Source organism: Staurois parvus, unplaced genomic scaffold (assembly GCF_062004578.1).
Source record: "Staurois parvus isolate SC_StPar_1 unplaced genomic scaffold, SC_StPar_1.0 ptg000015l, whole genome shotgun sequence".
Taxonomy (NCBI): Eukaryota; Metazoa; Chordata; class Amphibia; order Anura; family Ranidae; genus Staurois; species Staurois parvus.
In genome coordinates, this window is record NW_028317811.1 from 3,353,075 (window position 1) to 3,368,937 (window position 15,863).

The 15,863-nt window shown below is 41.7% G+C and overlaps 1 protein-coding gene and 1 long non-coding RNA gene across 2 annotated transcripts in view; one reads left to right on the top strand and one right to left on the bottom strand.

Annotated features, from left to right (window-relative positions):
* Window positions 1-2,159, top strand: part of LOC149473437 (uncharacterized) — an 80,006-nt gene extending 77,847 nt beyond the window's left edge. Inside the window, exons 3-4 of the long non-coding RNA XR_016312842.1 lie at window positions 642-691; window positions 2,058-2,159. This is a non-coding gene — a long non-coding RNA (uncharacterized LOC149473437). The remainder of the gene's footprint in view (window positions 1-641; window positions 692-2,057) is intronic.
* Window positions 1-15,863, bottom strand: part of SMCHD1 (structural maintenance of chromosomes flexible hinge domain containing 1) — a 408,526-nt gene that overhangs the window by 33,810 nt on the left and 358,853 nt on the right. Inside the window, exons 45-46 of the mRNA XM_089678219.1 lie at window positions 8,480-8,651; window positions 331-489 (exon numbers count right to left, since the gene is read on the bottom strand). Coding sequence (XP_089534345.1) covers window positions 331-489; window positions 8,480-8,651 — 331 coding nt within the window. The remainder of the gene's footprint in view (window positions 1-330; window positions 490-8,479; window positions 8,652-15,863) is intronic.

Below are 15,863 nucleotides of genomic sequence, written 5' to 3' on the forward strand. Positions count from 1 at the left end.
AGGAAAACATGCACAGTGAAACACATACTCATTGAAAAGAAAAAAAAATTGTCAAAAAAAAATTAGGGTTTTCTACAGCAGTGTTGAGAAAAAGGCGTCCAGTCACCTAGGACACTTGTAAAAACTGAGGCCTGATGGTTTGAGGCAGAGTTATAGAGGGGTTGGCCTAACATGTTCTGTTTTGCAAGTATCCAAACCTCCTGAATGTGGTAGTATAACTTAAATGTCAGACTATTCTACAGTTATGTGTGCCTATATGGAAAATAAAGAAAATACAATTCAAAGCTTTTTCTGTGTGGACTTAACAATACAAATTAAAATGCCACTCACCCAGCTTTTTTTCGATTGTCCTTAACCGTATCTCATGTTCATCCAACTCTTTTTTCTTCTGTTGCATATCTGGGGAGTTAAGATGTTGGATCTGCTTCTTAAGATCTTTATCTACACTCTGTGATCTCTTCACCGCTCGACAATACTGCTGTAACAAATCTTTAAAAAGCAGGCATATAAATAGGAGTGATTTTGGCATATAGACAACCAGTACACATTTAATGACAACTTAATGTGTCCACCATAAACGTTTAATTAGAAGTTTCACTTTATATGAAAGTTACTTAGGAGTATTTTTTTTTTATTTATAGAAGCAAAATCATTTGAAAATGCAGACTACCTGACAGACTCACTGTATGAGGTATGAGATATTACTGTATAACATGCTTCATATTACAGAATTTAATTATCTACGACAGCAAGCTGTTGTACAAATACTGTATAAGAACACAGAATCCTAACTATGCAAACTAACAGAATAAAAACATTTTCTGAAAGTCTTAATGATAATGTAATGGGTCAAGACTTGGCATAAAATTCTAATGACTTGTGCATCATTGACATAAAAATTCCAGGATTGCCCGAGACCTAAAAACATCCCCCCACACACACTGCTTCACTGTGTCTGGGTGCTTGAGACTTTTTTTTTTTACTTTTTTGCATTTAAAATCTTTGTTTTACATAACATTTAATGATGGGATGACCAATGACACTGATTGGGAACAGTATAGAGTAAATACTTTCACATTCAGAAGTAGTTTACCACACACTTTCATTTATTGCATTCTAATTTTTTTATATTTTTATTACTGAACATAATAAATAGAAAATGTATAAACACTATGGGGTGCAATTATAAAAGAATTAGCAAAGCAACTCACCCATTAAAAGCAAATATGGGAACAATTAATATTTTTAGGCTATTTTCTGTGCTGGGTTAAATGTTTTTCATTCATTTAATATCATTTGTTTCTCCCCACCCTTTCAATTGCTATGTGAATATTTTATAAATACAATCTTAAGTATTCACCTTCAAATACCAGTATAATAAAACAAATTTTCCTGCAGCCAGCAAAATCAAAAATCTTCCCTGCAATATGAAAACTGAAGTCCAGTCCCAGAATAATCTCATCTCAGAAATGTATTATAGAGTGTGGGATTCATGGAGAATCCCAAATTCCATTACCTCACTGTCATTTTTATTTATTTTATTAAGTCAGCAGACATCATGGTTACAATACTGAACTAATTATAGTACAGGACTGGAGTTTTGGAATTTATATTTCTTCCTATTTTATCTCAGGTGCTTTATTTATGCACATGGTTACATGATTTTACACAAAAAATGGCAACCATCCCAACCTGTAACCAGCCTTAGCAGTAAGGTGCACATGGAAGGGCAATGCACATCGCAAGAGGATTTTGTTTGCACACATTCTCGCGTCAAGGGTCCTCTGTATACTGTGTACCTAACTAATGGTTTAAATAATCTCCAGAAAATGTATATGGTAAAGGATACTGGAGAAAAGTCTAATTTTGTTATCTATCTACTTAAAGGATAAGTTAATTTTTGGAACATGTTACATGTTCTACCCATATTTCTGTGAATGAATATACTACAAGTACTGCTGACAACAGCAGAAAACAGACTAGTAGTTTCAATGGGTTGTGGGGGTGGTGAGGTGCATTCTCGTAGTCCACTGACATGTCTTTGATTTTTCAAACAGAAAGCCGTACGGAGGTAGGAGCTGAAAGCCAGAGAACATGTCTGCAGGAGTCCACATTGTACCCATGAAAAAATATTAAATACATTTTTTTTCCAGCAAAAATATGTGCATTCATTATTTTTTCTGCAAATGTGAACTTAGCCTTTATTGCTGGGACAAGGCCATCAGGCATCCAAGGTGAGGATGCAGAAGTGTCCTACCCTGTATAATAATCAAATCAGTGACAGTTGTTTTCTTTGCTCTGTTTATTAGAAGCAGAATCTTGCTGACTATACCCGCTCTTCAAGTGTAATCTGCATAAGCAGCCTAAAACCAGGTATAAAAAAACAAAACAAAAAACAAGAGCCCAAACAACTGCAACTACTTATTTACCCCTAGGGCAGACCCCTGGTACTTTCCCAATGTAGCATGGTCTGCTCATAAATGTGGAAATAAAAGGGATTTTTTTACTTGCTTGTAAAATCTGTGTCTTGGGAGTACAGTACAGGACACAGGAACAAAGTCAGAACCATGGGCTGTATGCAGCTACCTTCAGGTGATTGAACACTGGCAAAGAAGAAAGCTGCAGTGACATCTACTATATAACCCCTCCCGCTTTCAGCAAGACTCAGTTTTGTAGAAAGCAATAGGGAGATAAAAAAAGAAAGGCTCACCAGAACTTAGAAATCAGCTACCAGCAACTTAACAAATGTGTGAACAGAAGACCTGGTTACAGCCTAACAAATCTTAGAAACAGGTGCTTCATATTAGGGAGCCCATAAAGCAACTGATTTGGTAAAGTGTGACCTAACAAGAAATGGAGGAATTCATTGATTGTGGGCAGTTGACAATAGATTGTATTTGCATCTCTGCCTTGCTGACTCCAAGTGCTCCTCCCCCACCTGCAGCGTAGTGCTGGGAAGCAATGAGCTCACGTGTGTTCGGACATGAGCCCAAACACGCCTGAGCTCTCCTGCCAGGAAGCTATCAAAGCTGACAACCGATTCTATGCAGTGGGCACATTCCCCACCCAGCAACACGCCCCTCGTATACGTATGGCTGCAGGGTGGGGAATGCCTCAGCTGCTCAAGATTCGCTGTTGACTTTGACAGCTTTTTAGACGGGACAGCTCAGGTGGGTTCAGGCTCTTCTCTGAATAAGCCTCAGCTCATCCCTTGAGTGCACTGCACTGATCCCTGCTGGTCTTCCTCTTCAGTCTATCCAAGGTGCTTGAGGATGACATCATCTAGGATAGACAAAAGAGGAAGGCCAGCAGGGAACAGAGCATGCAAGTAGATCTTTCTGCAGTAGCATGACCTCCTGACCCCAATGTTCTTTGCCCTGCTGACCCTCTGTCCTCTGCCCTACTGATCTCTGTACACTGCCCTTCATTCTACTAACCTATGTACAATACCCTACACCCTACTGTCCTCTGTAGACTGCAATACATCCAACTGACCTCTGTACACTGCCCTACATACAACTGACCTCTGTGCACTGCCCTACTTACTACCGACGTCTGTACACTACCCTACATAGTACTTACAGAATTCAGAGCAGCAGATCAGCTAGGCCTGAAACTATTTGAGCAAGTCAGCCTACAATACCAGCTGTTCTGCCTTCATGATGGACTGCATCAGCCTTGTGCTTGTGACCAATTACTCCCCAGACATGAAAAGAATTGGAATGAAAGTGAATTCATTACTGAAGCTAACTTTTAAGGTTGAAAAAGTTTAAATTTTTACAGTGACAGGTTTTTATTATGTTTAAAGTTTCTACGTTTGTCTTAATGATATCCTTACTTTTTATTTGAGGCTTGCTGGTTAATTCCACCGCACTGCAGTGATCTTTGATTCCTTCCATGTTGTCCAGGTAGATCCCCACCTTTCAAAGGTTGCCTACCCTTGCTTTAGACCATAGGCTTGAATGATGACAGATAAGCGGGAACCACCCCAATCTATAATTTGCCTTTGCAGTAAGGTGAACATGGAGGGACATTTGCAAATATATGTGAAAGCCGCAGTACATCCCCAAGGATCCTCAGTATACTGCAGCCATAACTCTATAGTTTTGAGAGTCTCCGACTTTGAGCACATTTAGCAGTGGATAAAGTAAGGTATGATTTGCCTAGAGGGAGCCTAATCTTCCTTAAAGGCACACTGTCAACATTGAATGTCCAGCAAGAGCACAATGGCAGCTGAAGACATCCAATGTGGCCACCACTAACTCTATAACTATTCTTTGCAGTCAGGTGTCAATGGAAGGGCTTTTTCCCAACGTACCTATGAGCTAGCCTGCAAAAAAAAACAAAAACAAATTGACCCGGTCTAAAAATTTACGTTAAAAACGTAACACAACCAAACCCCCTGTGTTTACTGTAAATTGTTAGACGGGCAATTTTTTTTTTGCAGGCTAGCTGGTAAGTGTGCTCTTAAATTTGTTTGTGATGTGCAAAACCCTTCCATATACACCTTACTGCAAAGGCTAGTTATAGACTGGGGTGGTTGCTACTTATCTGTACAGCTTATCCACTGGATTTGGCATGGGGTCACATTGGATGCCTTCAGCTGCCATTGTGCTCTTGGTGGGCATCCAATGTGGACACCATGCCTTTAACCACTTGCCGACCGCAGATAGCCAAATGATGGCTTCACTGCGGCCGGCCAGTTCTGGGAGGGCGTCATATGACGTCCTCCAAGAACGCACCCTTCCGCGTGCCACCGGGGGCACGCATTGGGCGATATCCGTGATTGCTATGTTCTACGGACACAGCTGATCACGTGATGTGGTAAAAGGCCAAACACAGCAGCTTTTTACCACGTGATCGACTGCTCTTTCCTCAAGCTGTCACACCGTGAGGAAAGTAATGCCAATAACAGACAATTGTCAGAGGACGGATCGGCACTGCTCATCAGGGCACTGCCACCCACCTGTGTCCATCAGTGCCACCTATCAGTGCTTATCATTGTTGCATATCAGTTCAGCATCATCAGTGCTGCCTATTGGCACTGATGAGCTGGCACTGATGATGCCTATCCGTGCCATCTCATCAGTGCCGCCTATCTGTGCCACCTCATCAGTGCCGCCTATCAGTGCAGTCTCATCAACGCACATCAGTGAAGGAGAAAAATTCCCTGTTTGCAAAATTTTATAATAGAAACAAAGAAAAACTTTTTTTTTCTTCTAAATGTTTGCTCTTTTTTTTGTTTATAGCACAAAAAATAAAAAGACTCAGCGGCGAGTAAATACCACCAAAAGAAAATATTTGTGTGAAACAAAGGGTACAGTGTTGCATGAGCACGCAATTGTCATTCAAAATGCAAAAGCACTGAAAGCTGAAAATTGGCCTGGGCATGAAGGGGGTAAAAATGCCTGGTAGGCAAGTGGTTAAGGAGGAGTTAGCTCCCTCCAGGCATAACTTTTGGTGCCTCCTTGATAGTTTATGCCACTGCTGTGGCATTATCCATATGGATTCTGGTTGAGTGACCTCGCAGCTGGGGGGTTGAGCTTTTAAGGAACCAGAGGACTGCCCTAAGCTTCAGGATGTTGATAGAAAGTTGAGCTTTCACCGACGACCAAGTCATCCTGCACCAAAAAGGAATTAGGACTCCCCAGCATGACAGACTGACATCCATTGTGAGAACTTTTGATGTCTGTTGGGGTAAGGGTCTCCCTGACTCCATTGCCAGGTTGGAAATTCAACATGTCAAGGAAAGTCTGGTCTTGTAGATCAGACACATGAGAAGGTCTAGCTGTGTCTCACGCTGCTAGAATGTTGAGTTTTACCGGTCCACCAATTGCTGATTGATGCTTCCAAAGCCTGTCCAGCAAAAGTAACACCCTGGCCTGCAATGAATCAAAAATTATACCCAGATATGCCAAATATCTGGTTATACCCAGATATGCCAAACATCTGGTTGGAGTCCAAGCAGACTTATGGACATTCAGGATCCACCTGAAGCCTTGCAGGGTGTGCAGCATGATCACCACGGTGTCCATCAGGACAAATTTAGTTTTTGCTCTCAGGGGCAAGTCGTTCAGATAGTCAATAACGGCAATCCCCCGCTGTCACAGCAAGGCCAGAACTGGAGCCAGCACCTTGGTGAAAACCCAAGGAGCAGAAGCAAGACCAAAAGGCAGCTTCACAAACTGATGTGCCTCTCCTACCACAAAACATAGGAAGCATTGAAAAGGTAAAATGAAGGTATGCATCCTTGAAGGAAATCCCCCTTATGAGGGGATGCCACCACAGACCGTGTAGATGCTATCTTGAACTTCTGCACCCTCACATAGCAATTCAAGTCCTGGAGATCCAGGAACAGGTGAACCTTTCCTTCCATCTTGCGTAAGGCAACTAGGTTTGAGTAAAAAACCCCAAAACTTTTTCAAAGCCAGAACTGGAGCAATCATCCCCCAGGGTGGAGGTCCTGCACTTCCCCGTAAAGAAACTGAAGGTGAGATGGGGAAAGTCGAAGATTGGAAAGAAAGAACCGCTCTGGGGACAGGAACAAAATTCCATTTTTTACCCGTACAAAATCAACTTGTGGACCCATTTGTCGGAAAGAAGGTAGTGCACAGACTACCAACGGTCTGAACGTACCCAAATGTTGCCAGCTTGAGTGTACCAAAAGGGAAGGATGAAGCCTTCTGTACACTATAGACTGCTGAACTCAGGAAGTGTCCAGATTTTGCTATGCTGTACCGCTGGAGCTAGGATACTAGGTGGCAACAGAGAGAGCATGTTGGGGGAAGCAAAACAGATTGTGTGTGCACAGAAAAGCAGTAGGGACCATGCAAAAACTTGCAACAGAAGGTTGGAAAGGATGACGGCAATTTGGAACGGCTGGCATTCCTACTCCATAGCTATGGCACAACATTTAAAGTGGTGCAGCCTGTGCTCCATTACATAACAGGCCTTGCAGTAACAGCAAACTGGGTCAAAGAGGCCCTGTAACTTACCATGGCAGATACTTCTAACTCTGGACAGGATGTATAGGGACCAGCCCCATCCTAGCTTCACCCTCCACAAGGCACATACCCCCGAACAGGCCTTCAGGGACAGGGCTCCACCAGCGTAAGATCATGATGGCCCAAGATCTGAACAGCACACTGTGACTAACACAACATGATACAGCACATGGTAATGTAGGCGCCCAAGCAGATTCAGTGTCCTAAATGGCATTACAGGCTGGTATCGCCACTTCTCCAGGTGAAGTCTAGGTACAGTCCTAAAGGTAAAGTCCTAAATCAGCTGAGGCATGAATTAATCTAGCAACTGCAAAAGGAAGCCACAGTCACTATGGTGTAGTCAGGAAGCTTGACAGAATAATCTTTAGGAAAATCTCTGCATAGAAAAGGTACGTTTTTCTCACTAGAGAGAATGGGTCTATCACCTAAGAATAATGGCAAAAAAATTAGACTTATTGGGAGTAGGAGGTGTTATATAGAGGATGTCCCTGCAGTTTATTTTTGTCAGTGTCCATCACCCATGGTTATGACTAAGATTCTGTGTACTGTACTCTATGATTACAATTAAATAGAAAATAACTAAATTAAATAGAAATCACAATACTAAATGTTATTACAAGTACTAACACCATACACTTATCAAAATACAATATTTTTGTTGCAGTAGTGTTAATATAAAGGAGAACCCTCCTGCCCTTTCCTTAATATAAAAAATACATAAAAACAACCTAAATAACTACATACCTACCTCCATGCTGTCCCTCTTTTTCCTCTCATCCTTTTCATGGTGTCTCTTTGTGCGGCTTGTGCACTCGCCCTGTGCCACCATTTTGTAATATAGTGCTAGAGTACATGTGCGAAATGTCATGCAGCTCATTTGGCATGTGACATACAACAGTGCTTTTTTGTTAAAAAAACAAAACAAAACAAAACAAAAACAAACTTCCACCAAGAACCCGTGAAATCTTGAGGGAAGACATGAATGTAACATTGTATGGGCCATGCGTGAAATTAGCCGGATGACGTCATGTGCTCTATCTTGAGCATGAGCAGAACGACAATACTGCAAAATCTCACAGATTAGGTATGAGATCTCCCTGAAGACACGGATGACGTTGCCTTCCCAGGGGGCATCACTGTGGCCAGGACTATGTCATCTGTGACTTCAGAGAAACCAGAAAGTGGACACAAGAAAGTTAAATAAATAATAATGAAAAAAACAAACAAAAAAACCCCAAAACTGTGTTAGATGATTTCACATCAACATGCAGTGATGCATGTTGATGTTTTAGTAAAAAGGGGAAAAGGTTTAAGTCTAAAGCTTATACTGACTAATAATTATTACCTTCCCATATTCATATACATGTTTATTTCTTTACTGCTTTTGACATCTTTTTGTTAAAAAGGGAACTGTTTTTAAATGGTTTACCAAATATGCATTAGCCAATAAAATACGCTAAAAAGTTCATACACACCAATTTCCACAGAAAGTGTATTATATTCTTTAGGTAATGGTGCTCCAAAAACTGTTCCTCTGAGTTTGTCTAGTGGAGGGGCCTTATTCTGCAAGCCTCCAAACTTTCCATTGCTACGTATTCGATCTCCTTCTCTTGTTAATAATGTTGGACAATACGAAAAGGTAACTAGCTGCACAGGGAAACAAATCAAATATGTGTCAAAAATACCTAGAAACAGACACTACATCTAAAACATATACTGTATACTTTTATAACATATACATTATCAGGCCATCTGTGGGCTGAAATGGAAAGCTGAAGCAAAAAAAAAGAGAAACTGTTAAAGGACCGCTCAATTTGTAGTCAAAAATTCTATTCTATGGTAGCAATATAAGGATTTTTGACTTACCTGTAAAATAAATTTTGGCTGAGAACTCTGGCAAACAAAGCTGTTATGACAAAGGATATAAATTTGCCCACTCCCAACAGTCCTCATTTTTTTTAGCAAGCAATCAGAGGAAAATGCCAGGATAGAAGGAAGGACACCTGGAGTTGAGCTTTAAGACCATGATCTCTCAAGACATTGGTTTCAGCAGCCAAGCTATCTGTGTACCAAGTTATTTTAGGTCAATTTAGTGCCACCAGGATCACTGGAATGCCCTCCATCTCGCTCCTGTGAAGCGACTGAAGAAGAATCCAAAGTAGAGGGAAGGCATATACAGTATCAGCTGCAGCTGATCCCTTGAGATCACCAGTGCATCCAATGCAAAAGACTTTGGATCCCTGACCCTGCAAACAAATCTGTCCACCTTATTGATGAATCAAGATGTCAACAGATCTACATCTGCTGTCCCTCAGAGGTGACAACTCAGACCTAATTATTAAGTCGTCAGCTTCTCAAAGGGATGTGCGGCTTCTGGTACTGCTCCGTCTTTGTCCAACTGAACCCTCGTTGGTCACCCCTGAAGCTGGTTAATTCCATGCAACAGGGATAAGCGAATGGCCCTTAGTTCGACAATGTTGAAGTGAAGTCTGGACTCCACTGACGATCACATCAATTGGACCATTTTCGTCCATAGGATACATCACCAGCCCCTCAGGCTGCCATCCATTGTGAGAAACATCTAAATCAACAGGAGAAAACGTCATCGGTTCTAGTGCAAGGATGGTCAACCACTATGTCAAAGATATCTCTCTTAGGACAGATGTGCATGAGCTTATCCATAGACTGAGTGAGCTTGTCCCACACAGTTAGCACTTTGGGTTAATTGCTCAAATGTAATGAGTCCCAGTGAGTTCAGTTCATGGCAGAAGTGCTGTTTCAGGGCTGGTTGGCTTACATTTCCTGAAAAGAAAGTAAAGTTCCTTACATCAGGATTCTCAAACAGTGCTTCAGCTTTATACAGGAAAAAAGAAAAGAAAAAGAAAAGCAAAATCCTGGCTCTTGGCGTAGTATGAAGTCTCTCAGTCCAGACATACAGTGGGGCAAAAAAGTATTTAGTCAGCCACCAATTGTGCAAGTTCTCCCACCTAAAAAGATGAGAGAGGCCTGTAATTGGCATCATAGGTAGACCTCAACTATGAGAAACAAAATATCCAGATAATCACATTGGCTGATTTGGAAATAATTTATTTGCAAATTATGGTGGAAAATAAGTATTTGGTCAATATCAAAAGTTCATCTCAATACTTTGTTATATATCCTTTGTTGGCAATGACAGAGGTCAAATGTTTCCTGTAAGTCTTCACAAGGTTGGCACACACTGTTGCTGGTATGTTGACCCATTCCTCCATGCAGATCTCCTCTAGAGCAGTGATGTTTTGGGGCTGTCGCTGGGCAACACAGACTTTCAACTCCCCCCAAAGGTTTTCTATGGGGTTGAGATCTGGAGACTGGCTGGGCCACTCCAGGACCTTGAAATGCTTCTTACGAAGCCACTCCTTCCTTGCCCGGGCGGTATGTTTGGGATCATTGTCATGTTGGAAGACCCAGCAACGTTTCATCTTCAATGCCCTTGCTGATGGAAGGAGGTTTGCACTCAAAATCTCACGATACATGGCCCCATTCATTCTGTCCTGTACATGGATCAGTCGTCCTGGTCCCTTTGCGGAGAAACAGCCCCAAAGCATGATGTTGCCACCCCCATGCTTCACAGTAGGTATGGTGTTCTTTGGATGCAACTCAGCATTCTCTCTCCTCCAAACACGATGAGTTGTGTTTCTACCAAACAGTTCTAATTTGGTTTCATCTGACCATATGACATTCTCTCAATCCTCTTCTGGATCATCCAAATGCTCTCTAGCAAACTTCAGACGGGCCCAGACATGTACTGGCTTAAGCAGGGGGACACGTCTGGCACTGCAGGATCTGAGTCCCTGGCGGCATAGTGTGTTACTGATGGTAGTCTTTGTTACGTTGGTCCCAGCTCTCAGCAGGTCATTCACTAGGTCCCCCCGTGTGGTCCTGGGATTTTTGCTCACCGTTTTTGTGATCATTTTGACCCCACGGGGTGAGATCTTGCGTGGAGCCCCAGATCGAGGGAGATTATCAGTGGTCTTGTATGTCTTCCATTTTCTAATTATTGCTCCCACAGTTGATTTGTTCACACCAAACTGCTTGCCTATTGCAGATTCAGTCTTCCCACCCTGGTGCAGGTCTACAATTTTGTTTTTGGTGTCCTTCGACAGCTCTTTGGTCTTCACCATAGTGGTGTTTGGAGCGTGACTGTTTGAGGTTGTGGACAGATGTCTTTTATACTGATAACAAGTTCAAACAGGTGCCATTGATACAGGTAATGAGTGCAGGACAGAGGAGCCTCTTAAAGAAGAAGGTACAGGTCTGTGAGAGCCAGAAATCTTGCTTGTTTGTAGGTGACCAAATACTTATTTTCCACCATAATTTGCAAATAAATTCTTTCCAAATTAGCCAATGTGATTGTCTGGATTTGTTTTTCTCATTTTGTCTCTCATAGTTGAGGTCTACCTATGATGCCAATTACAGGCCTCTCTCATCTTTTTAGGTGGGAGAACTTGCACAATTGGTGGCTGACTAAATACTTTTTTGCCCCACTGTACACCTTCTTCAGCTCTGTGTATAAAAAGGAGCATGGGGGAGCTCTTGTCTATAATGGGCATGGTATTAACACAGCCCCAGATTATCCACACTGGCTCACAATTGATATGATCCAAAAATATTTAGACAGTTTAAAGGTGACTAAAGCACCTGGACCAGATGGCATACACCCACGGGTCCTTAAATAATTGAGCTCTGTCATTTCAAAGCCATTGTTTCTAATTTTTAGGGACTCTTTAATGACTGGCATAGTACCACTGGATTGGCGTAAGGCCAATGTGGTACCAATATTTAAAAAGGGGTCAAAATCTTTACCAAGTAATTATAAACCTGTTGGGAAGATACTGGAGAGTTTAAAAAAAGACCACATAGATAAGTTCTTGCTGGAAAAAATATTTTAAACAACTGACAACATGGATTCATGAAAGACAGCAGTTGTCAAACAAATCTGATTTCTTTTTATGATGGGGTGAGCAAAACCTTGGACAGAGGGGTGGTGGTGGACGTGGTATACTTGGATTTTGCAAAAGCGTTTGACATAGTTCCCCACACAGGGCTAATGTGTAAGGTAAAGTCTATGGGCTTGGAAAAATCTGTATGTAAATGGATAGAAAACTGGCTAAAATATTGTATTCAAAGAGTAGTGGTTAATGATTCATACTCTGAATGGTCTGGGGTCATCAGTGGTGTAGACCCTTACTTTATAATATATTTATAAAAGATATAGGGTCTGAGATTAAAAATGCCATTTTAGTCTTTGCAGATGACACCAAGCTGTGCAGTTGAATAACGTCCTTACAGGATGTCTTCAACTTACAAGCCGACCTCAATGCACTGTTTAATTGTCAACTGTGTGGCAAAGGAGGTTTAATGTTGATAAATGTAAGGTTATGCACTTGGGGGCTAAGAATATGCATGCATCATACATACTAGGGGGAGTACAACTAGGGGAATCAATAGTGGAGAAGGATGTGGGAGTTCTGGTAGATCACAAGCTTAATAATAGCATGCAACGCCAAACTGCGGTTTCTAAAGCGAGCAAAATCCTCTCTTGTATTAAAAGAGGTATAGTCTCCAGAGAGAGAGAGATATCATATTACCCCTGTACAAATCATTAGTAATACCTCATCTGGAATATGCAGTTCAGTTTTGGACACCAATTCACAAAAAGAACATTGGGGAACTTGACAAAGTACAGAAAAGAGCAACTAAATGGATAAACGGCATGGAGGAGCTCAGCTATGAGGAAAGATTAGAGGAACTGAATTTATTCTCTCTTGAGAAGAGGAGATTAAGAGGGGATATGATCAGCATGTATAAATACATCAGTGGTTCATATAGTGAACTCTGTGTAGAGCTATTCACTCTGAGGTCATCACAGAGGACAAGGGGGCACTCTTTACGTCTGGAGGAAAAGAAATGTAATCTCCAAACACGGAAAGGTTTCTTCACAGTAAGAGCTGTGAAAATGTGGAGTAGACTCCCTCAAGAGTTGGTTCTGGCCAGCTCGGTGGATTGCTTCAAAAAAGGCCTGGATTGTTTCTTGGATACAAAGAATATAACTGTATACTAATATTTATAGGTAAAGTTGATTCAGGGAATATCCGATTGCCTCTCGGGGGATCAGGAATTAATTTTTTTCCCAGCAGGAGCAAATTGGATTGTGCTTTGCTGGGTTTTTTTTGCCTTCCTCTGGATCAACTGTGGGTATAGGATTATAACTTTTTTTTTTTCTATGGTTGAACTGGATGGACTTTTGTCTTTTTTTAGCCAGACTATGCAACATCGTTAGTGTGTTCACACATGCCTACTACTCCCTTGCAGCTTCAGACTCCTGGGGAAGGGTGAGCCACAACTACAGGCAGGCCCTTGATTATAGCGGGTGTGCACACATGGACATGGGTGGAGGCTTCATCCCACCCTTGAAACTTCTGCACTCCAGACACTGATCTGGGAATTTCAAATCCCAGAGAGAACTAAAAGCATAGTTTTCTTTGCTCTGAACTTAATCTTTGGAGCCCCTCACTCTGAGTTCGTTAGAACCTTGTGTTGTTTTCAATTATCTTGATACAGTGGCAGGTCCTCAATCTGTCACATACCCCACCATTGTTTTGAACTGGAAGGAGAAACATATGAGCCTGTACTCTTGATTGGAAAACCTCTGTGCCAGCTGTCAGCCAGATGGGTCCAATCCTTTTTCCTGGTATGCTTCCACAAGCACTTCTTCCAAAATTTTAACAGGGATCCACTGGTCTCTTTACCAACTTTGTCCACTTGCCTTGGGTTCCTGGGTTTCCTGACAACCCAGAATTACTGTCTTGGGGTTGCAGGGGGCCTACTTTTATTGTGTCGGTTATGGTTCCATCCATCTTATTACCTTTATCAGCTTTGATCACTACAGTCTGACTTTCAGGGTTACTAACCCCTTCATGGATACTCTTAGCAGCCAAATCCTCGGAGATCTGCAACACCTCACTCTGTTTATTCCTGATAGTCCTATTCATGCAAGTATTAGAACTCTGTTTATTGTCAAAGTCAAACACCAGTACCTCTTCAGACTGTAAAAGTGAGCACTGAAAGATTTTACCCCAGAATTCATCTACAGGCACCAGTTTATCATTAATCAAATGGTAGATGAAGTTTGTTTAAATAATTGTATTTATATTCCACTTCCTCTGGATTTGCAGCATTTCTTTGCGCAGTGTCCAAAGAGGGACCACACACAGACGAGTGGCTATTCCCCATGGGAAAAGTTTCATCTTGCTTGTTAAGCAACACTCAGCAGGCAACCGCCCTAGCATCTGATATTTTTCAAAGAAATCTGCATCTCTATTCAAATGCTGAAGAGATGAAACCTTGTCTGACCCATTTTCCACATACCACACTAGGATAATTTAGTCCTTTAACCTCCTCGGCGGTATGATTCTTTCCGATTTTTTGTGCTGAAAGCGGTACCATTTTTTTGCATGTAAATATGTAGTTTTTTATTGTAGGATGTAATTTTTAGGAATAACTCACTCAAATCTGTACGAACAAGAGTCTAGTAAACATTCCGGATATGATAAAACTTGAAACACAAAATCATAAATTATAATTTAATAAATAATCATAAAAAATAATATAATAATAAATTTAATTCAATAATATAGTCAAACCAAAAACACTGAAATTTGAAATACAGAGGCAAATTCGCACATCGCTGAGCAAAGTCCCAAAATCGTTTTCAGTGTCTGATGACGAATTTCCCCACGAATCATTATCACTCAATTCTGCAAGTGGTTCAGATTTACTATCGCTGTTCTAAAACCGCTTTTGACGTAAAGGGATGCTTTTTGGATGCCATGGACTTTTCTAAGTTTCCAGGCAGATAGAACAGTCAAAATGCAGGCAGGGCACAGGACAAAGCAGTAGGGACAACATATATGTGAAATGCATTGAAACAGCAATGACAGCAAAAATGAAATTTTTTTAAAAATTTCAAATTTCCCGCCGTACGTCCCGACGTCACAGGGTCCGGAACACAGAAGCCGGATCCCGGCATCAGCCGGAGGAGATGGCCAGGGACGCTGCAGGGGACACATTGCGGGAGCGAAGGACAAGGTAAGTGCTGCAGGGACTCCCTGAGCAACGCCGCATGGTAAGCCCGAGTGTAGCTCGGGGTTACCGCTTTTGGTATTGAAATTTTACCCCGAGCTACACTCGGGAAAACCGCTAAGGCGGTTAACCAGTACCTCTTTCTGGGTTAGGGACAGGATTTTCTGACACCGTAGCGTCCATTCTTGGCCCTTCTATCCTGCAAGGCTTTTCTACTGATCCAGCATGTGTGCCCTTCACCAACTGACCAGTCACACCTCGGACTGCAGCAGTAAAAATGTTTCCCATCAGGTTATCGTTTGGAGAAACCTCCAACACCTTCGATTTGTCTAGTAGTTGATCAAAGCATCTTCCATATACCAGTTTACCAGAAAGCAACCCGGCCGTGCGCTGAGAGACAACTTTTAACATCATTAATACATTTTGTAACAAACCATTCTTATCTTGTCCACCTCTTTTCAGTTTAACTTGTAAATACCTTGTTCCATCCAATAGTGCCACGCAGTAGCAGCCCATCCATCTGTGATATTTATTGGCTGTACATCCCAGACTTCAAGTTTTTCTTTTTACCCATCTGTCACAAACAGATACACTGACTCCATGTGGATACTTATCTTAAGAACCTGGAGGGACTCATCTGCTGAGACCTGAGAGATTGTAACTTTTCTTAAAAGGGACCTTCTTCCAGATGGAGGTTGCTGACACAACAGCCTGCTGCTCTCCTAGAGTCCTGCC